This window comes from Schistocerca piceifrons, chromosome 8 (assembly GCF_021461385.2).
Source record: "Schistocerca piceifrons isolate TAMUIC-IGC-003096 chromosome 8, iqSchPice1.1, whole genome shotgun sequence".
NCBI lineage: Eukaryota > Metazoa > Arthropoda > Insecta > Orthoptera > Acrididae > Schistocerca > Schistocerca piceifrons.
The window spans coordinates 237954414-237977155 of record NC_060145.1 but is presented as its reverse complement, the minus strand read 5'-3'; the positions used below and the strand labels follow the sequence as shown (position 1 = coordinate 237977155).

The 22742-nt window shown below is 38.5% G+C and overlaps 1 protein-coding gene across 1 annotated transcript in view; it reads left to right on the top strand.

Annotated features, from left to right (window-relative positions):
• Positions 1-22742, top strand: part of LOC124711513 (SWI/SNF-related matrix-associated actin-dependent regulator of chromatin subfamily B member 1) — a 123694-nt gene that overhangs the window by 12061 nt on the left and 88891 nt on the right. The window contains exon 3 of the mRNA XM_047241628.1: positions 17039-17168. Coding sequence (XP_047097584.1) covers positions 17039-17168 — 130 coding nt within the window. The remainder of the gene's footprint in view (positions 1-17038; positions 17169-22742) is intronic.

Here is a 22742-nt window from a genome sequence, read left to right as displayed (position 1 = left end):
AAGTCCCACTTTCTCCAGCCTTCCTTTGTTTATTTGGCTCATGAAATTTCCTGGCAGGGTTTATGTCCCATGGAAAAACATGTTGCCACCATTACCGCTTCGCCTTGTTTGTCTAATCTATGAGAACTTCAGGCATTCCTCAGCAGTGTGGTGTGATATCGCATGTTCATTCCCAGAGTGGCTACTATTGCCCATCCCTTGAATCTGTTGCTTTGGAAAAATACTTTTTTTGTCTGCGGACTGTGAGCATGCTTTGTGACATAAGGATTGTCTTCCCTCTGTGTTGTTCCTTGCAACATTTCAACCCAGAAGCATGTGGTCCTGGCCACAGACACATCCCTGTGTGGGATGGGGGCCCATCACCATTCAGATGGCTCTGAACAACCAATTGTCTTTGCGTCGAAAACACATCGGCTCAGTAACATTGTTGATGCAAAATTTCATTTAATTACTGCCAATAACTCCTTGGTTCCCCTGTTAGCCACTCACTGTCCTTACTGGACAAAGCTGCTCATTGTCTTCAGTGTTTGGCTGTTCTTGTCCCATTAACAATTATGAGATCGATTTCCATCTCACATTGTAACAGGCGATTGCAGGTGTTCAGACCTGGCTTCCGATGAGCCCTGACCACTCGTTCAACCAGGAAGAACTACTTTGTTTTTAGCTGGACGCAGAGGCAAGGCACACCGTGAATGACTTCCCACATTGCCTCTGCCATGGTGGTGGAACCAGGCACACTGTGAATGGCTTCCCACATTGCCTCTGCCATGGTGGTGGAACCATTACTCTGGCAGGTGCTATGCATGACATCTGTGGCTCGACCATACGCCCGGCTGCGCATGGACCCGCTTCAGAATTTTCATACATTACGCCATCGCCATTCGTGCCGATTAAAAGGTTTAATCTTCATTTCGTGGTTCCAGCAGTTCTGCGGCAGGAGGTCCTCCTCTTATTACATTGAGGGTCACTGAGGCATCTCTCGTACACAACTGTTGGTACACAATGCCATGCATTTTGGCCAGGCTTCAATTGGGAGGAGAAACACCTTGTTCCTGAATGAAGTGAAAATGAGTATGAGGAGAGCAATAATAGAAGCATTCAATAACATTGCAAGTAGAATTTTCTCAACTGATCTGAATAAAAACTTGAAGAGATTTTGATCATATGTAAAATCAGTAAGTGGTCTAAACCCTCTATTCATTCACTCAATGACAACACTGGTACTGAATGGAAGATAACAGAGAGAAGGCCAAAATACTGAATTAGGTTTTTTGAAACTGTTACACACAGAAGATAGTTATACAGTCCCTCCTTTCAATCATCATATGAAATTCAAAATGGCAGATATTGAGATAATCGATCGTGGAAATAGAAAAGCAACTACAACTGCTTAGTAGTGGAAAGGCATCAGGACCAGATGAGATAGCTATAAGATTCTACAAAGATTGCGCAAAATAACTTGCTCTCCTTCTAGCACCAATTTATTGTAGATCGTTGGAGCAACGAAGGGTGACTGGAAATAAGTACAGGTCATTCCTGTTTTAAGAAGGTTCGTAGCACAGATTTACTTTATTATAGGCCTGATGTCAATCTGTTTTAAAATTATGAAACATGCTTTTTGACTTTCAGATCATATTCAACTGGATTCAAGAATTATTTGCAGATAGAACACAGAAAGTCACTCTTAATGGAATAAAATGACAGATTTAAGGTAGTTTCTGGAGGAGCTTAGGGAAATGTGATGTACCGTTACTGTTTACAGTGTATATAAATGATCTAGTAAAAGCATTAAAATCTCTTTAAGGCTGTTTGCAGATGAGATCTGTTGCCTGTAGGAAAGTAGCATCGCCAGAAGACAGTATCAATTTGCAGAATGACATGCAGAGGATTTATGAATGGTGCAGGCTCTAGCAGTTAACCCCGAACGTGAATAAGTGTAACATATTGTGCATACGTAGGAGAAGAAATCACATTCTGTACAACTACACTATTGATGACAAACTGGTCGGTTTGTAATCCTTATCTGATAGGACTTATCGGGGAGAGGGAGAGAGAATATTCGATACAGAGCAGCACATTTTACCACAGTGTCATTTAGTTTATGTAAGACCATTACAGAGATGTTCAACAAATTCCAGTAACAGATGTTACAAGAGAGGAAGAGTTGGACAACATACTACTTCCTCCCATATACATCTTGTAAAATTACCATGATGAGAAAATTCGAGAAATTAGACCTAATACAGAGGTTCACTGACAGTCATTCTTCCCATGCATCATTTGCGAGTGAAAGAGGGAAGGAGGGATCAGTTTATGGAACCAGAAGTACCCTCTGCCAAACACCATTAAGTGGCTTGGGGAGTGTGATGTAGATGTTGCAGCCTGCCAAAACTGTTTAGTTCAGTGAGTTGTACTATACACTGTTTTTTTTTTTTTTTTTTTTGCCACAGGCGTTCCCTACATAGCCTTGGGAAAGATTTCTTTTGCTGTTGCTTTTTTAAACACTTCTCATTTTTCTTTAGTTGTTGTATTGTTTGTTGTCCATCTGTCGATCCCCTGTCAAAGATATTCCCTGTAGAAGGCTTGTTTACATCCTGGTTTCAGACAAACATCTTGAGTTCATTGTCCAATGTTTCAAATATTTTTGTACACATAATGGCATTCACTGTGCCAAGGCATACCCCTTCCATCGCCAGTCAGATGGTGAGGTGGAACACCTGGCACGAATGTTTTAAGACGAAGATTTGCAAGTACGTAGATTTCCTGGCAGAGGCTCTCAAATACTTTTTTGTTTTTTGAAGAATGATTCCAGTTGGGGCCTAGAGTCCCACTGAGCTCCTGCGTGGTCATCAACTGCTCATACTGCTCTAACTCTTGCTGCCATGCAAGTGCCCCAAGTTGCATTGGATTTGTCCACATCCATACGTGTTGCACCAGTCTGGGACAGGGCATTCAGACATTGTCCAATGCCAGTGCAATCACAGTATCTTCATTGTTTGCACCAAAGATCAACTTGTGGCATGCCACTGAAACAAGCTGCCTCCCAGTATGGGCATGGCCCCCTCCTCAGGCTGTGGGCCTGATGCTACGTCCTTCATTGGCTCTGGCTGCTCAGAGTCAAGCAGGCTTGGTCGTACCCACCTACCTCGGAGAGTGGAGTTTCATCTGTTCAAACGGCAGGTTTGCTTTCTGTGGCTTGTGTCAGCGCCTCCGCCAGCAGAAATGTAACCACGCTCACCATCACCAGAGCCTCTCTTCTCCTGTTTGCCATAGTTGCTACTCATGCTGGTGCCCATCAACATTGATTCCAGTGTTCAGATGACTCTTACTTCCTTTCTGCTAGTCATGTCCACAGTTTTCTCGGACTCTGTGGCCAGCAGGAGTGCCCTTGTCTCACTCAGTTAAGCCTGTATGTGCTGGTCTGGGCAGATCAGGCACTTTTCATGACTGGCTGCCTCTTCAGTTAAAGCATTGCGGACAGCGGCCTCTTCAGTTAAAGCATTGTCGACAGCAATGCCTGGTCTTTCCTGCTGCAAGGAACGAGAAGCATAGTACTCCACTAGTTACTACACCTACAGCAGATGTAAGTGGGGCCACTACATCAAGTGCAGTGTGTGCCGACATTCAAGTGCCACACCTGCAACAACCTGTGGTGGCTGCCAGAGACACCCTAGACTCTGACAGTCATCATTAGGTCCACTGTTTGCATGTAGCACTACAGCAGCAACTACTGACATGGATAGCGTCTATATAAGGGCAAGCATGGGCCTCTGGGCCATAAGTTGTTCAGTGTTAGAGACTTGTAAACTACTTTCATTGCGTTCTTGTTGATGTAATTCAGTGATACAATAAGTTGTATCTCTTAGGATCCAGTCACACATGTCCAGGCCATGTCTGTGCTGAGGCATCTGTGCATTGGCCATCACTCAGAGGATGAAATATACCAATAAAATAAATGTCACAGTCCAGGCATGACCATGCCATGCTCGAGGAATATCAGTGAGCTGAGATCATGCCGGGCCGAATTTGTTCTGTTTAATTTTTCACGTGAAGGGACATGACGGTAGAATTGTTTTGTAGGCTGTGCAAGACTGTGTTCTGTACAAACAATGGATGTGGAAATATTGATAGAAGTAGTTTGAAGTTTCCTGTGTTTGTCCAGACAAATGAAATATTCCAGAATATCAAGTACAAAGACAGCTAGGCACTCTTGGATGAAATTGATAGTTTCCAGAAAGTGTCATTTTTTCCTCAGTTTTGTTTCTAGTTTGTTTAAAAGTTGACAAAGATGTGCTGCATCATCTTAAAATATTCAGAAAACTTTGTCTCGTCATCCATGAGATGAGAAAATAATGTTCAAAACCCTTGCTGTACTGATCTTGTCTTTCAGGCACTGTGGATCCCCAATTCAACCGTAGCTCCTAAAGGAAGGTGCCGGAGCATAGGCGTCACTTATCCGGCACTCAGTCCTGTCATAGCCTGGACATGGGTGATCGGACCTTTATACGGCTATGTGTTTCCTTGTATTCCTAGTTGGTGCAGGTAGATATACTCAGCTTAGTGCAGAAAGAATGCTCAATTTTTTAAGTAGATCTTTACAATGAGCTCGACTGCTACTTCCAGCTATCCTTTTTAAGGCCTTTTTCTGCAACTTAAAAACAGAGTCCATGCTTTGTGCCTCCGATCCCCAGAAAAAAAATCCCATACCTAAGAAGTGAGTGTATGTAAACATAGTAGAGGGTGCCCCACATAAAACTGGTATACCTCACACCTGATATTCAAGTAATGTTGAACAAACTGAAAAAGAATAGTTAATAGTAATATTTTTTTTAAAAACATGTAGTTATCTGTTTTATAAGACATGCTGGAAGTGGTAGCTATGGGCGTTGGCATCATTGACTTCCTGTGATGTCGTTATCAGCAACACACTGTAATGCTGCAAATGTGGTGTTAGTTACATTTAAGATTGTCTGTTATGCAAGAATTGCCAGCATACATGTTGCTTTTTAGTGTGCCCCATAAATAAAAATTACACAGTGTTGAGTCTGAGGACTTTGAGGGTCAAAAGCCTCTACTGACAAATCTGTTTACAGGGAACATGTTGATGATATGAACCATACTTTGGTTGGATGTGTGAGCAGTTGCTCCATATTGTTGGAATACTATATACAGCTTCTCTACAACTGTAAATTGTGCACAGAAAGAGTCAAAGATCTCTAGATATTTGGCACTGTTTAAAGTGTAATTGAAAAATATGAGGTCAGTAATGTGCATGCCGGACAACACAGACCAAATAGCTATATCTTGTCTGAGGGTTGCGGTTCTTCACGCAGAAGATGTGAGTTGTTCTGTGACTGGTATGTACGGTTCTGGGAGTTTACTTAACCTGACAAATGAAAAGCAAGGAGTCCAAGTAACCATTAGCAGTTGATGTAAACAGCCAGTTACAATAATGAACACTTCTTTCCTGTTCCTCAGATTTCAACTCTTGCACCACACTCACACAATAGATTTTTAATTTCATATAATTTAGTACACGATGACACAATTTGCGGCGCAGTTTGAGGCGTCATGTCACAGATTGAATGCCCTCTCCCGCCGGAGGTTCGAGTCCTCTCTCGGGCATGGATGTGTGTGTTATTGTTAGCATGTGTTAGTGTAAGTTAGTTTAAGTTGTGCATAAGTTTAGGGACTGATGACCTCAGCAGTTTGGTCCCTTAGATGATTAACTGGTGTGTGAGGTGTTTCGGTTTTATGTGGGACGGTCTATGTGTCACCACAAGACAATGACCATTATCAACTTGATTCTAACACCCTACGAGCATAAAATGCTGATGACATTCTTTTTGCAAGTACCTTTACATGTTCTTTCCATGTTAGCTGACAATCAATGTTCATCCCTAAAAACGTTGAATTGTGAAAATAGTATTCCATGAGCCATCTTATAGCTTCTAATTTGGGTTACCAGTTTGCCTTCCTCAGTGGAGTTGTCTTCAGGTCCTATACAGTAAATTTACAAGCCATCAAACAAATACATAATAAGATGCTGCAGTGCTATTGTATAAATGAAACAAAAGATACATACAAGTGAAAGGAAACCTGTAATGTAATACATTCAAGTACAGTCAAGGATTTGCTATGAATATGTAATGGAAAATCAGGATGGAGTAACGACAGTATTATGAAAAGGATAGTTGCCACTCACTGTATAGCAGAAAAGCTGAGTTGAACAGATAGGCACATCAAAAAGGCTGTCAAACAAGTAAGCTTTCGGCCAAAAAGGCCTTCTACGGAATTAGACAAAAAACGGGCGTGTGCAAGCGCGTTACCACAGTGCCTGGCTGCGTCATTCATGTGAAAGTTGCATGTGTGTGTGTGTGTGTGTGTGAGTGAGTGATTTCAATGGTCTTTTTTGGGTGAAAGCTTACTTGTTTAACAGTCCTTTTGTTGTGCTTGTCTGTGCAACTCAGAACCTTCGTGATTGAACTTCGTGAGTCAAAGGTGTCAGTACTACATAAAATGAATAATTCAGTAAGATAGGCATTTGTGTCATTTACCATCAGATCAGTGTCAGAGCAAGGAAGTGTAAGAAATATGACTCAGCTACCAGTGACAGAGAAGGGGGTCAGGTATTGACTACTGTAGTTGAGACAGCATAAGATACCTGACAGCTCGCAGCACTGTTGCCAGCTTTCGACTGTGAAGCACTGATGGCTATGCGAAAACAGTAACTGTGCTCATAGCTGAGACAACACTTAGATGTTGCTTTAGAGACATTTGCAAAATACTGTTCTACATTTACATCTACAAACCACCATGAGGTGCATGGGAGAGGATACGCCCCATTGTAGCAATTATTAGGGTTTCGTCCTGTTCCATTCATGTATGGAGCATGGGAAGAATGATATTTTGAATGCCCCTGTGTGTGCAGTAATTATTCTAATTTTATGATCATGATCTCAGTGTGAGTGGTACTTAGGGTGTTGTAGTATATTCCTAGAGTAACCATTTAAAGCCAGTTCTTGAAACTTTGTTAATAGACTTTCTCAGTATGGTTTTCATCTGTCTTAGAGTGTTTGTCAGTTCAGTTCGTTCAGTATGTGACACTCTCCTGTGGATTTTAACAAACCTGTGACCATACATGCTGCCCTTCTCTGTATGCGTTCAATATCCGTTGTGAGTCCTATCTGGTATGGGTCCCACACACTGGGGCAGTATTCTAAGATGGGTCACGCGAGTGGTTTGTAAGCAATCTCTTTTGTAGATTGATTGCACTTTCCTAGTATTCTACCAATAAACCAATAAACTGCTTTATCCTTGGCTGAACCTATGTGGTCATTCCATTTCATATCCCTACAAAGTGTTACACCCAGATATTTGTATGAGTTTGCCCAATTCCAACAGTGACTCATTGATATTATAGTCATAGGATACTACATTTTTTTTCATTTTGTGAAGTGCAAAATTTGACATTTTTGAACATTTAGAGCAAGTTACCAGTCTCTGCACCATGTTGAAATCTTATCAAGATCTGACTGAATATTTATGCAGCTTCTCTCAGATAGTAATTCATTATAGATAACTGCATCATCTGCAAAAAGCCTGATTTTATTAATATTGTCTGCGAGATCATTAATATACGACATGAGCAACAAGGGCCCCAACACACTTCCCTGGGGCACACTGGATGTTCCTTCTACATCTGATGATGACTCTCCATTCAAGATATCATCCTGTGTCCTCCCTACCAAAAAGCCCTCAATCCAGTTAAAAGTTTCACTTGATACACCCATATGATCATACTTTCGACAATAAGCATAGATGTGGTAGTGAGTCAAGTGCTTTTCGGAAATCAAAATACTGCATCTACCCAGTTGCCTTGATCCAAAGTTTTCAGTGTGTCATTTGAGAAAAGTGCAGGTTAGGTTTCACATGATTGATGTTTTCTAAATCTGTGCTGGTTGGCAATGAGGAAGTCATTCTGTGCAAGATACCTGATTATGTTTGAGCTCAGAATGTGTTCGAAGATTCTACAACAAATCGACGTCAATGATATTGGGTGGTTGTTTCTTGGTTCACTTTACAAGAGGGGCTAACTCAGTAGCAAATTCAGTACAGAATCTGACAGGAATTCCATCAGGCCTTGGAACTTCGTTCAGTTTTAACGATTTCAGCTGTTTCTCAACACCACTGCCACTAATACTTGTTTCATTAATCTTTACAGTAGTACAAGGATTACATTGGAGCAGTTTTCCTGGTTTTCCTCCGTAAAAGAATGTTTAAAAATGGAGTTAAGTATTTCGGCTCTTGCTTTGCTGCCTTCCATTTCAGTTCCTGTCTCATTTGCTTGAGACTGGACACTAACTTTGGTGCCACTAACAGCCTTTACATATGACCAGAATTTCTTTGGCTTTTGTGAAATGTCATTTGACATTATTCTGCTAAGGTAGTCACTGAAGGAAGGCATCAAGCACAGACAAACGCATTTCATTCAGCAACACTATCTATATCCATACACTTCGTTTTACACCATGCAGTAATCTCTGTTCCCTTAGAAATTTCTTTACAGCAACTGTATATCATGCAGGTTCCCTCCCATTGTGAACTAGTCTACTGGGTAAATATCTGTACAGTGCATGGTCAACTATTCTTTTAAACTTGAGCTAGAGTTCCTCTACATTCACGTGCCATGTGTGAAAGTTTCAAGTTCCTCATTGAGACATGACACTACTGATTTTTTATCTAGTTTACTAAACTTGTATATCTTCCTGCTTGTCCTAGTTGTCCTTTGTACTTTGGTAATCATTGTTGCCCCAACCATGTCATGGTCACTGATGCCAGTTTTGATGTGGACATCCTCAAAGAGATCAGGTCTTGATGTTACCATTAGATCCAGTATATTTCCGTCATGAGTGGTGTTCCTAAGTATCTGTTCCAGGTAGTTTTCAGAGAAAGCATTTTGTAAAGTTTCAGAGGACATCTTATCATGCCTGCCACTAACAAAAGTATAATTTTCTCAATTAGTTGTAAGATTATTAAAGTCTCCACTGGTGATTACAGTATGGTTGGGAAACACAGATAAGTGAACTGAGGTTTTCTCTGACCAACTCCATTTCCCATTTGCCTATTCTTTTCGATACACATTTAAATTTTCCTCAAACTCAGTACTATAAATTTCAGATTTTAACCAGCTTTCTGTACCTAATATTAAGTGATCTTCAGTGCTCTTCATGAGCACTACAAACTCTGGCACTTTGTTGTGAATGGTATGGCAGTTAACCGCTAGGATTTTAATACTCACTTTCGAAGTCCCTGGTTCAGTCCTTCCACTCGACTTTGAACCAAAGGACCACAATCAGTTATGTTAAGCTGTTGGTTGAGTTCGGCACGCGAAGCCGCCGCACCCAGGCTGCTACATTTGTCAGGAATCAGCTTAATGCCGACTCAACTGTAGGTGAATCTACATACAAGAAAACACCGGAGGACAACACAATCCACTAGCCTAAAAGTAATCGATACAACCTAGGAAAGCATCAACATGATATCCATACTCACAAGCTACTGGATGAGCATCACTAAAACAAAAAAGTCTGTCAACATAGATGAAAATAGGGAATGACAGATAGGAAACATGCAGGAAACAACCTGTATTTGAAAAAAAATGAGCAAGGAGGGGAAATAAATAAATAAAAGTAAAACAGAACTAGCTTGACATAAAAAGGAGGAATGTCGCTACTGACAGTGGTACTGTTCACTAATATATATTCATAAGAGATGACATAAATAAGGAAGATATGTAGTAACTATTACAATTGCATTCATTAGCTAGCAAAGTATAAAAATGTGGAACAAATTCACATAAAAGAATTAGTTCTGGGCCTGAAGACATGTGAAAATTAGGTGAATCTGTAGGTGGAGAAATGTACCAAAGTACCTGACAGCATTACTTGTAGCCTCCTAAATAGTTTCCATAGGGGAAAAGTACATCATTGAATTGAATCACAATAAAAGAGTAAAAAGACTTTGCATAGTAAAAAGGAAGAAGACAAAATACTAAAATACAGGCCTAATACATAAAATGAGAACACTATACTATAAAAAGTATAGGAGTCATTATCGAAACTGACTATGTACGGAATAAATCAGTGAACAGGAAAGCAATAACACTGTCTTGCCAAATATTACACAGTAAAATCTAAATATGTCATAAGCTCTATAATACCAAAGTTACGTTACTAGTACTAGGTGTCCATGATAAAAGCTATGAAGAGGTAAAATGGTCAACTTCGAAGACATCGTATTTATGATGCAACTAATAAGCAGATTTCAGTGTATGAACATAGACTAAAGAACAAAAGGAATCAAGGGTCAGGATAATGAGTGAACATGTGTAGTAATAAATTGTGGGAATACCGACCTACAAAAACTGGTAAATAGCAGTGTCCATGCCAGATGAATACCATATTAGAGAGTAAAACTTGTTCTGTATGTATGTCCTCATAACTGTAGCCAGTGTGAAATACGTCAAAAGACCATTAGGCATAATCCGTATCGCTTTAGGCGGGGGGGGGGGGGGGGGGGGAGGAGGAGGAGGAGGGGGGGTACCTTTGTAGTCTTGGATGTCACTGAATTTAGCATATGTTAAAATTCAGGAGTAAGTAAGAAACACATATTTTTTTGTTATCTCAAAAAATTCCTGCCCCGAGATACAGGACTCCAAAGATGACACTGCGATCACCGTTTCCAAGATGTGAATTTCAGAAAAAATTTTAAAATGCTATATCTCTGTAACAGTTGTAGATATTTTGTTACATTTTTTTTTTATTATTATTTGAAAGATATTTGCTGTATGATTACAGTGGTATCCTCCATTTGGACATTACTGTCAAAGTTTTTTTACTGTCCCCTTTTGAATTTTTTTTATAATTTACAGTTTTTTTTTCCTTCCAAAAATGCCAGTCCAGAAAAGTTAGATTTTTTTCTGTTGACAAGTACCATGTAATACTGTATTCTCTGTAAAGGAAAGCTTCCATTTTTAAGTTGGACAGGTTTTATTTTAAAAATCTCTCTCTCTCTCTCTCTCTCTCTCTCTCTTTTAAATTATCTCTGAAGGGTAATGTATGTCTTCACTGAAGTTCTTTCTTACTAATTTCTTTTTTACAATTTTTATTTCTGTTGCTTTTCTTGCAGATATTTCTTACACTTTGTTGTAGTTTCTTGTCAGTTCCTTTGCTGTGGTTGATCATTGCAAACTTCTGTATTATAGTTGTTCAGTGCTAATTTGCTTACTGAAGAGGCTTCTAAGAAATCGGAGACCATCCAGAGAGTTCTGTGTTTTCGTGAAGAATTTGCCAGTTGATACAGTTGCAGTGTGTTTTGTGAAAAGGGTTGTTTGAAATGTCTTCTGACTGGTGCCATGGGAGAGTGAAGTGTGCTGACTATTTGCGTATCCATAAAAGAATGATATATAAGACAAAAAAAAAAAAAAAAAAAAACAGACTTCGTTCAGGTTGGGAGTAAGTGTTCTCATTTGAAGATTCTGTTTCAAAGTGAAAATGTTTCCAGTGACCACTTTTTGTGATCTAAATGTTTTGACAGAATAACAACAATGATTGTATCTGAACAAGGTGAAGCCTCCAATGGTGCAGATTTTGCATCGATAGAGGAAGAGTTAAATATCATGAATCAGTCAGCTACAGAGGTAGGTGTTGGTCTTACTAAACCATGGTCAGTGAAGTCGAGTCATATGCTCTATGCATCAAGAACGTGCAGAGAAATTACTAAAGCTATGGATGAATACACTACAACTGTCCACACTCTTCAAAGTAGAAATTGAACCAAAACACTCCTGCACCTCTTGCCAGGATTTTTTCACAGATATTAATTCAGCTGTTGAATATTGTGCATCCTATAGTGACAAGGTGCAAATTTTAACTAATATTCCAGAGACATTTTCAAATAAAACAATTTTGAACCATGGTCTATTGGTATCAAAGTACACAGTAGATAAATCAAGAAATGTGATGTCTGTAAAAGGAGTCTTTGGAAGACCAGATCCCTGTTATGGTCATACTGTAGATGCAGCTCAAGTTCAAATAGTGCAGTCATTTTATCTGGAAGATACATTGGACTTTTCTCACCAGATTGCCAACAAAAAAGACACTGTAACTGTAATAGTTGAAGGTCAAAAAGTTGTGAAAGTGAAGAGGTACATGACTCGGAGTATTAAAGAAACTTTTGCCGTTTATAAGAGCAACTATAGAACTTCTCGTATTGGAAGATCAAAATTTTATGCACTACAACGTAAGTGGGTAGTTCCACACCCACCCAGAGATGTCTGTTTATGTGTGTACTGCGTGAATTTTGTGTGGTAACTTTGAAGAACTTACTAGAGCACATGACATGTGACAGCTTGATTGGGCCTGTGAAGTCATTAGTAGTATGTGACATAAAGTGAGAGACTTGTTTGTTTCAAGAATGTGGTGGCTGCCCTGGAAAGGGAGGACTGTATTTACAGACACTTGGCCTGGAAGACGTAGCAGATAACTCTGTAGAAATTACATATGCGACATGGAAGGAAAGTAAACTGATTAAGAAAATTGTTGTCTTGATAGTTTCATTGATGAACGTGGTAAATGATCAGTGAAAGCAGTAACACACCGGCATCTGAAGAAATTGCAACACCAACACATTGCAGAAGTGAAAGGGTGTGTACAGGCTGAAGAACTATGCTAGTGCTCCACTGTGATTTTGTTGAGAACTGGTCTGTAGTCCTCCCACAAGAAATACAAGGGTATCATTGGAGTAATGACCAAGTTTCAATTTTTACCAAACGCCATGTGCCTACGCCAGCACAAATTACATTGTCCTGTACAAACCCAATATAAACTACACACGCAGCATAAATTAACATTTCAATTGTTTCGAACAAAACAAAGCTGCACTCCTCGCACCCCCGACCACAACTGGTAGTATTGTAGACTCATGCTGATCCCTAAATCTACCTCCAAGGGGTTGCTAAAAAAGTCTGCCTCATGCGTGGTCATTAAAATTAAAGCTCAGTTACTTGTTGAGTAAAGGTGTTTCATGTTTCTTATGGCATATAGCATATGTAGATGGAGAATCTCCCAAATCATTAATTGAGTGAATCTCATTTACCTTGGTTAATATTAAGCAGCAAAACTGCACCATTGAAAACAGGTATGTGCTTTTATATTTCACATAACGAAACTATTTGTTGAATAGCTGTCCTCTTGTGTATAGTTAGATATGGAACTTTGTTATTACCTATTGGCAATCAGAAATTAAAACTGTTCAGAAGTGCCCCTAATTGAAATATGATTCCCTCCCATACTTTGCTTTGGATTGCACAATCTTTTTCCTATCTTCTTACTTAGGCTTTTTTTTTATTAGTGTTAAATTTGCTGGTACTGTTTAGTGCCACTAAATGGCAGAGTTGTCAGTGTTGAGAATAGAGTGACAAGTTATTTGTGTTTAAAAAAGAATATCACTAAATTTTAACAACATTGTTATGCTGCCGTACTTAGATCCTGCTTTCACCCAGTCTTCAATAAAGTATCTCCCTGAGAAAAACTTTTGTTGGTAATATGCTCAGAACTTCTCTAGGCTTTCTTCTGCAGCAGCAGAAAAGGTGGAGAAAATTTGGGAAGTCTTTCAGTAAATCCTGTAAAAATTGACTACATGAGATGCAAATTATTCATTATTCATTGTTGAATGAAAGATTGGATTAGTTTTAGGATAAACCCTAAGACAATGTGAAATTATCGGTTTCATAATGGAGGAAAGAGTCGAGGGAAAAGTTGTTAAAGAAGACAGAGGCTTGACTATGAAAGGAGGTTCCAATGGATATAGGTGCTGTAGTTATGCAGAATTGAAGAGGCTCGCACAGGATAGTCTAATGTGGAAAACTTCGTCAAACCAGTCTTCAGGCTGAAGACAACAGTATATGTTATGGAATGAGCCTCTTTCCCACCAATCATTTATTTAGAATTTTTTGTCCGATGCCTAGTCCTGAATGACTGAAAAAGAGTGCAGGTCACTCCTGCTTACAAAAAGTATAAAAGAAGCATGGAATGAATTAAAAGTACTACAAACATCCATCTGTTGCAGAATCCTAGAACTCTCTTACTGAATCGCCACAGATTCAGGTACAAATCTCTTGTTGCTTTATTCACAAGTGAGATGTTGCAAATATTAGACTCACGTGAATAGGTAGATTCTATCTTCATAGATTTCCAAAGGCATTTGACCCTCTGTAACATTATCAACTGATAACCAAGATAGAATCACACAGAGCATATTCACACGTGTATGATTGGCTCAGATAATGCTTTACTAGTGGAACCCAGTATTGTTTACTGGACTTAGTAGGATTATAACTTACAAGAAATTGGTATAGTCCATACAGAACTGGAACAGAGTTAACAGAACTTAAGTGCTAATCTTTGATAGAAAAATGTTGTTGTTCTCTTAAAATCCTCTTGGATAAATTTAGAGACTTATCGGATGAGGACTGTACAACATTTCTGCTGCAGGTATCATCAATGTAAGATATGAGAGATCAGGGCATGCTCAGAGTTTTATAGACAGCCTTTTCCCCTTGCACAATAGACAAACAAAACACAACTAAAATGGCTAATATCTTCATACTCTTCTACACACTGTAGTGGGTCTTACAGTTAATATCTGTAGATGTATATATGTGATACTAATAATTGCCCAAGAGGAAACTGGAACAAAATGATGTTAAGATTTTTCAGTGTTTCCATAGCACACAATAGCTTATGAATATTAGTGTGCTTCAGGCTTATAAAATCTCAAATAAAATTGTTTTATAATGTTTCTAAGACTACTGGTCAGTAAACAGTCCCAACTCATAAGCTTTTCTAATAAAGGCTACAGATAACCTTAAGCATATCTCTGAAATAAGATAGATCTATCACTTCATTCCTCTATGACGTTATTATTTGGTTAATCTCTTGAAAATCATACCCATATGTCATATCTGTTGGAGAGAGAATTCGGTACACGTTCAGTCATTACAGCAGATGCAGAATAGTGAATACGAATGTGTAAGTTTCCTCTGAGGAGAAAGCAGGTTTCAAACTAGGGATGGGAAAAATTGACTGGTTAAAGTGATACCAATATTTTAATTCTGAATAACTGGCATTTTTCAGTAGTTGTTTGGTCTTGTTCATAACAAGTGTTTCCTATTTTTTACTAATAAGCAGGTAAAAAAATGAAATATTAAATAGCCATAGCAACAGTGCTAAAAGTTTTGGTTTTTAAAATAAACATTTTTTTTAAAACTGCGTAATTTTTATTCGTAAGAGTTCTGCTGCTTTGAAATATTGTGTTACTATAGAAAATGGAAAAAAGCAATTGGTACTAGTTTAATATAAATGCCAATAGAAATGAGCAACAAACACATAGCATAAGAGCTGGTACAGATTTACCGAGACCGTAATGTGTGGCTTGTTGGATGGTATGCATGTTCATGCAGTGTGCGAGACTTGCCTCAGCTGGTCTGTATGGTAGTTCCTTGCTGTTGTCATCAGACATTAGTTACATTACAGAATGGTGACATCCCTAGTCAGGAAGTATTTTACAAAGTGCAGTGTCAGTGAAGTACAATGCCCCATTTGCTTTAAAAATTTAAGAACGGGATGATACACAGCAAACTTGTGACATCATGTAAGGAGAAAAAACAATTCATTCATAGTTTACCATAAAAATTCCATGTGTCTTGAAGCCGAGGGAATCAAGATTTTTCATTCTTTGTTTGATTTCTGTGTTTATTATAGGAAATAATGGGAATTAAAATTGAAAATTAGTTATTTCAGAAACTGGTTATTTTTAGCATCTGTAACACTAAGGTTAAACTGACACTGAAAAAAAGAAAAAAAAAGAAAGAAAACAAAATTAGAAAACTGGTTGTTTCAGCGGTAACCGCCAACTCTACTTCAATCTGATGAAAATAACTTATTTCAGTTTGTATATTAACTGTGACCTGTCTTGATTTCTCACAATTAACACTTAGTATGTACACGCGGGCAATCATTTATAATATGTACTGATACACACAAATCTCTTTTGTGAACACATCTGTTGATTAGTGAAAACCTTGTGGAAATCACTACAGTAATTCTTGAGATTAGCCAGGAGTTATAGTGGTTGTTTAATATTTTCGCATCAGATACTGCCTCCGCCCTAGCTGACCAGCTTGTAACTCCTACCATTGACACAATATCTCTTTCCATAAGCCAGTAAAATTTGTTACCAGTTACAGTATGTATATTGCCCAGTCATTATTACTATAAGAAATAAGTTATATACACAGACATTTCTCATGAATCGATTATCTTTTAGTGAAAACCATATTAAAATCTCCGCAGTAGATGCTGAGATTAACCATAGTATACAAACGGAAAAAAGCGGCAGGGGACTTCAATTTATAATGTGTATGGGTAAACAGTATTCTCATTTCTTAGTGCCAAGCAAAGAGATGCAGTGTTAAGGTACTGGACTTGCATTTTAGAGGACAGCAGTTCCAACCCTCATGCGACAATCCGAATTTAGTTCTACTGTGATTTGAGTTAATCACTTGAGGCTAAATGGAATTGTTCCTTGAAAAGGGTGCGTCTGATTTCCTCCCCCAATCTGGGGTTGTTCTCCATCCCTAATGACCTTGCCATCAATTTTCCATTTTCCTTATTTCTTGCTGTTAAAGTTTGTATTTTGTTATGATTATGCAATTGTTGTTATTTTTTTAATTAGCTGTGGATATATATTACAAACGTAGCCTAAAGTTGCTACTTCATCATTTAATGTGTAACTTGACTTTTTTCACATTCTGAAATCTCTCCTTAATCGTGGGATTCACACAGCACGATTTATGAGGTAATGACTGAATTAAGTTTGTCCAGCTCACCATGCATAGCATTTACTTATGTAATTTTAAGGTAAACCTTCCACTGCCTAACTGTAAGTCTGAGATTTGTCATTGCATTTGTTTCAGGGCTGAGTCAGCATGTTCTTGCATCAAGTGTTTCACTGCTGAGAGCTTCAGAAGTTGAGGATATCATTGAAGGAAATGATGAAAAATACAAAGCTGTTTCTGTCCATTCTTCAGAACCACCAGTTCCCAGGTATCTGATTAAGTGACTTACTTTCTTCAAAATAAGGAAACAAATTTGCTTATTCTGAGAAATTCTCATATTTATTCATTAATTCATAATATTTTTCATGGAATCAAATATATGTTGGTCTGTGTTTTGTCTGTGAAAAAGTGGATTTTATTGATCATGCACAAACTTGACTGTCAGTTTATTGATACAGTTAGATTATTTGCTTAAGAACACCAAAATATGTTAGTGTATATCTGATAATATTGTGAAAATGATACATTGCTACTCAACCATATATAGGAGATGTTGACTCATGGACAGGTGTAACAAAAAGCTACTAAACATGTTAGCTTTCAGCCAGAAGGCCTTCTTCTGAAATAGACATCATGTACACTCATGCGTTCACTCAAACACAGCTCACACATGCATGACCACTGTCTCTGGTTGCTGAGGCCAGACTAGTGTATCTTCATAATACACAACTCGTCTTAAGACTGTACTGTTGAACACAGTAAAAATACAGGGTGTTTCACAGAGAAAATACATATTACTAAGTATTATATTGTCAGAACTATAGGTCACTGCACCATGGCTCAGTTATTGATGAAACGAATATGTTGTCTAGTTTATATTCACTGTTGCTAGATGTTGGTTATCTTCTGTTTGCCTGGTTACCGTCTTGTGTTGCAAAGTGGTTATTCTGCAGCAGAAATAATTTTGTTTTCTCGGGTGTGCGAAATGTAATTCTGTGTTTGCAGTGCAAAAACAATTGAAGTTGGAGGTATCAAAACTAATCCTCTGAATGGATGGAACATTCGCAGATGGTATCGACATCTAACAATACCACCACTTGCAAAGTAGGTTAGAAATCAGATTAATAATGTTGCTCACGCAGCGTATGTTCGCTTTATCGGGCAACAACAAAGTTATTGACTGTGGATGGTATTGTCAGAATGGAAATAATGAAGTCACCGTAAAAAAGTCATTAATTTTGGCACTTATCTTGAATGGATTCGCATGTAGATTTCGTCGAAGTTGTTATATCTCATCTTGTTGATTCTAGGGTGATTCCACTTTGACTGCTAGAAGGTCCAGATCTGTATTTTAGCAATATTTGAAGACCTAACAAATGCGTTTTTCAGGAAATTCGTAATGATTAAACAATCCCAGATCAGAACAATGGTATGGTAGAATTAATTTTTGACTTGGTGTTCATGATCCACATTTTTATTAAGCTTCTTGTAAATTCACATATACTTCTTCTTAATTGTCACATCATCAAGAAAACAGTTTTGTATCAATCTTCATATATTTAATTTCCACTTTAACCAAACACAAGACTTGACAGTTCTTTTACAAAGCGAAAAAACAACTTAACTTCTGCAAAGTGAAACAAAGACTGCTCTCTGCGCATTCGTGCCAAAACGGTTACAAGTAAGTCAAAGATTATGACAGCAGGTTGTATACAACTCGGGACAATCAGGAGATCCGGGAAAAACCCGGGAATTTTTTTGTCCGGGGAAAACCTGGGAATTTTTTAGAATTCCTGGAATTTTTCCTTGTTTTAGTTTTCAGTTAAATTTTTTTACATTCACTGGTAAGAACCAGTACTTTGACAAAGGATATTACTGTATCCCGCTACTGCAGAATAACTCTTCAACAATAAAAGGTAAATGAGAGAAAAAAACGAAAATAACTGAAATTGCAAAGGAAATGTGCCATATACGACTACACACAGTGCTCATGCAAGCATGTGCCAACAGCAAAATGTGTCAAAGGCTTTAGGAAGACTATGCAATGCTTCATAACAACAAATTGCCTCCGAAGAGCGTGAAATCACAACTGTTTACATGAGATTCGTTGTAGCAGTTACGAGCGGACTAGTGCACATGCACAGTTGAGTCGCGTTTGAGCAGTAAATTGTCCCGCTTCTGTCAACAGGAATGTGGTTGTTGGCTGTGCAAGCGGTCGCAACAAGCAGCTAGATGCTACTGGGAAAAGGGGTCGCCAAATTCATATTCGCGTGGGGAAAAAACCTGTTTCACAAAGCGCTTAGCATCCAGCGCACATTGGTCTATCGATTATTCATATGATTCTGAAATGCATCCCTGTTGGTTTTTGAATATTTTTGAACACATCCTCGTCGCATCTAGAAATAAACTTTCCCCAGACCAAAGGGGATGGGGCTACACGAGCTGAGCGGAGTAAAGCCAAACAAATGAATGCCAATTGCCGTCTGATTATGTGGTTGATTGGGTTTGCGAATGATCAGCGTTGTTATAATTACTGGCGAAATCATTAGATTCAGACTACCAGAATGGAAATAAACAACTAACAGGAATAACAGGTGAGCAAGATTATTTATTTATTTATATCCCATAAATCCAATACTGCGAGGCATTCGCATGGATGTAGGCCATGTCAGAATTATTACAAATAATACAAAAGGAATACATAAAAGTACCTCTTGCAAGAGGATATCTGGTATAAGACAAAATACACATTGATAGGTATAGAAAAAATTACATTAAAAAAATGGTAGATCTTAATAGCTAAATGAAAGAGACAGTAATGTTAACAGTGATTGTGACTATCATAATGCACAATAGCACATCAAATTAGTAAATGAAAAAATCAATTACATTTAACTCTACTGAAATATTCTTCTACCGAATAGAAGGAATTATCTAATAAATACTGTTTGAACTGTTGTTTAAATTTGGGAAGCTCGTGGATAAGTAATTTCAGTGATGGTGGGAGAGCATTGAACACCTTGCAGCTCATGTAATGGGCTCCTTTTTGTGCGATAGTAAGGTTTTTTGATGCATAATGGAGGTCCATCTTCCTCCTGATATTGTCGGTATATTATGAATCATTGGTTTTGTACGATTATCCATTTTTATCAATGAAACGTAACAGGGAGTAGGTATCCAGGCATGCAGTTGTCAGTATCCCTAATTTTCTGAAAAGGTTCCTACAAGAACGGCTAGGCTGGACTCCGCTCATTCTCCTAATAACTCTCTTTTGGGCAATGAATATTTTTTTGGATAGCGGCTGATTACCCCCAGATTACATATTGTCTTCTCGGTGTATCCAAGAAAGTGAAATTTTGACAGAAAATTTTTGGCCAGATCGCTACACTAGTAAGGACCAGTTGTACAGTCCCCGGCTAGCAGCTGCATAAGTTCTATTTTGGAAGTAACGCGGAAAACGTGTTGTACAAGTACGTAACAATGCCTAACCAGAGAATAATTGTAGGATAACTAAACCTGTGATTCTAGCAGGGTTAGTGAACAAATTTTGACTGTGACAGGAATAGCTACACAATTGGTGATGACAAGATTGTTTGTTAGAATGGGGAAGGAGAAGAGACGGGGACATTATACAAATTATGGAAGAATAAGACGATTCCTAATTTATATAACAATTTCATAATACTACTTTTCGATCTCATGAATGAAATGTGAAACTGTTTCCTAACATTAAGCTTTTTGCTTGTAGTAGGCCTAATAGGAATTTGATATTGGTACTTCGTGAATTATATTCTGTCTTGTTATAAAAATGGCCATTTGTGCCAAAACAGTCTCGTTTATTTGGTCAGGGTGTATACGACCCGGGACAACCGGGAGATCCGGGAAAAAACCGGGAATTTTTTCATCCGGGAGAAAACGGGGGAAAAACCCAGGAATTGTTTAGAATTCCGGGAATTTTTCATTGCTTTAGTTTTCAGTCAAATTTTTGTGATTTTGACTGGTAAGAACCAATACTCTAACAAAGGATATTACTGTATCCTGCTACTGCGGAATAATACTGCAGCAGCAAAACAAACGAGAGGAAAAAAAACTTAAGTTGCTAAGGAAATGCGCCATTGTTGTTGTTGTGGTCTTCAGTCCTGAGACTGGTTTGATGCAGCTCTCCATGCTACTCTATCCTGTGCAAGCTTTTTCATCTCCCAGTACCTACTGCAACCTACATCCTTCTGAATCTACTTAGTGTATTCATCTCTTGGTCTCCCTCTACGATTTTTACCCTCCACGCTGCCCTCCAATACTAAATTGGTGATCCCTTGATGCCTCAGAACATGTCCTACCAACCGATCCCTTCTTCTGGTCAAGTTGTGCCACAAACTTCTCTTCTCCCCAATCCTATTCAATACTTCCTCATTAGTTATGTGATCTACCCATCTAATCTTCAGCATTCTTCTGTAGCACCACATTTCGAAAGCTTCTATTCTCTTCTTGTCCAAACTATTTATCGTCCATGTTTCACTTCCATACATGGCTACACTCCATACGAATACTTTCAGAAATGACTTCCTGACACTTAAATCAATACTGGATGTTAACAAATTTCTCTTCTTCAGAAACGCTTTCCTTGCCATTGCCAGCCTACATTTTATATCCTCTCTACTTCGACCATCATCAGTTATTTTGCTCCCCAAATAGCAAAACTCCTTTACTACTTTAAGTGCCTCATTTCCTAATCTAATTCCCTCAGCATCACCCGACTTAATTAGACTACATTCCATTATCCTTGTTTTGCTTTTGTTGATGTTCATCGTATATCCTCCTTTCAAGACACTGTCCATTCCATTCAACTGCTCTTGCAAGTCCTTTGCTGTCTCTGACAGAATTACAATGTCATCAGCGAACCTCAAAGTTTTTATTTCTTCTCCATGAATTTTAATACCTACTCCGAATTTTTCTTTTGTTTCCTTTACTGCTTGCTCAATATACAGATTGAACAGCATCGGGGAGAGGCTACAACCCTGTCTTACTCCCTTCCCAACCACTGCTTCCCTTTCATGTCCCTCGACTCTTATAACTGCCATCTGGTTTCTGTACAAATTGTAAATAGCCTTTCGCTCCCTGTATGTTACCCCTGCCACCTTTAGAATTTGAAAGAGAGTATTCCAGTCAACATTGTCAAAAGCTTTCTCTAAGTCTACAAATGCTAGAAACGTAGGTTTGCCTTTCCTTAATCTTTCTTTCAAGATAAGTCGTAAGGTCAGTATTGCCTCACGTGTTCCAGTGTTTCTACGGAATCCAAACTGATCTTCCCCGAGGTTGGCTTCTACTAGTTTTTCCATTCGTCTGTAAAGAATTCGTGTTAGTATTTTGCAGCTGTGACTTATTAAGCTGATAGTTCGGTAATTTTCACATCTGTCAACACCTGCTTTTTTTGGGATTGGAATTATTATATTCTTCTTGAAGTCTGAGGGTATTTCGCCTGTTTCATACATCTTGCTCACCAGATGGTAGAGTTTTGTCAGGACTGGCTCTCCCATGGCCGTCAGTAGTTCCAATGGAATATTGTCTACTCCGGGGGCCTTGTTTCGACTCAGGTCTTTCAGTGCTCTGTCAAACTCTTCACGCAGTATCATATCTCCCATTTCATCTTCATCTACATCCTCTTCCATTTCCATAATATTGTCCTCAAGTACATCGCCCTTGTATAGACCCTCTATATACTCCTTCCACCTTTCTGCTTTCCCTTCTTTGCTTAGAACTGGGTTTCCATCTGAGCTCTTGATATTCATACAAGTCGTTCTCTTATCTCCAAAGGTCTCTTTAATTTTCCTGTAGGCGGTATCTA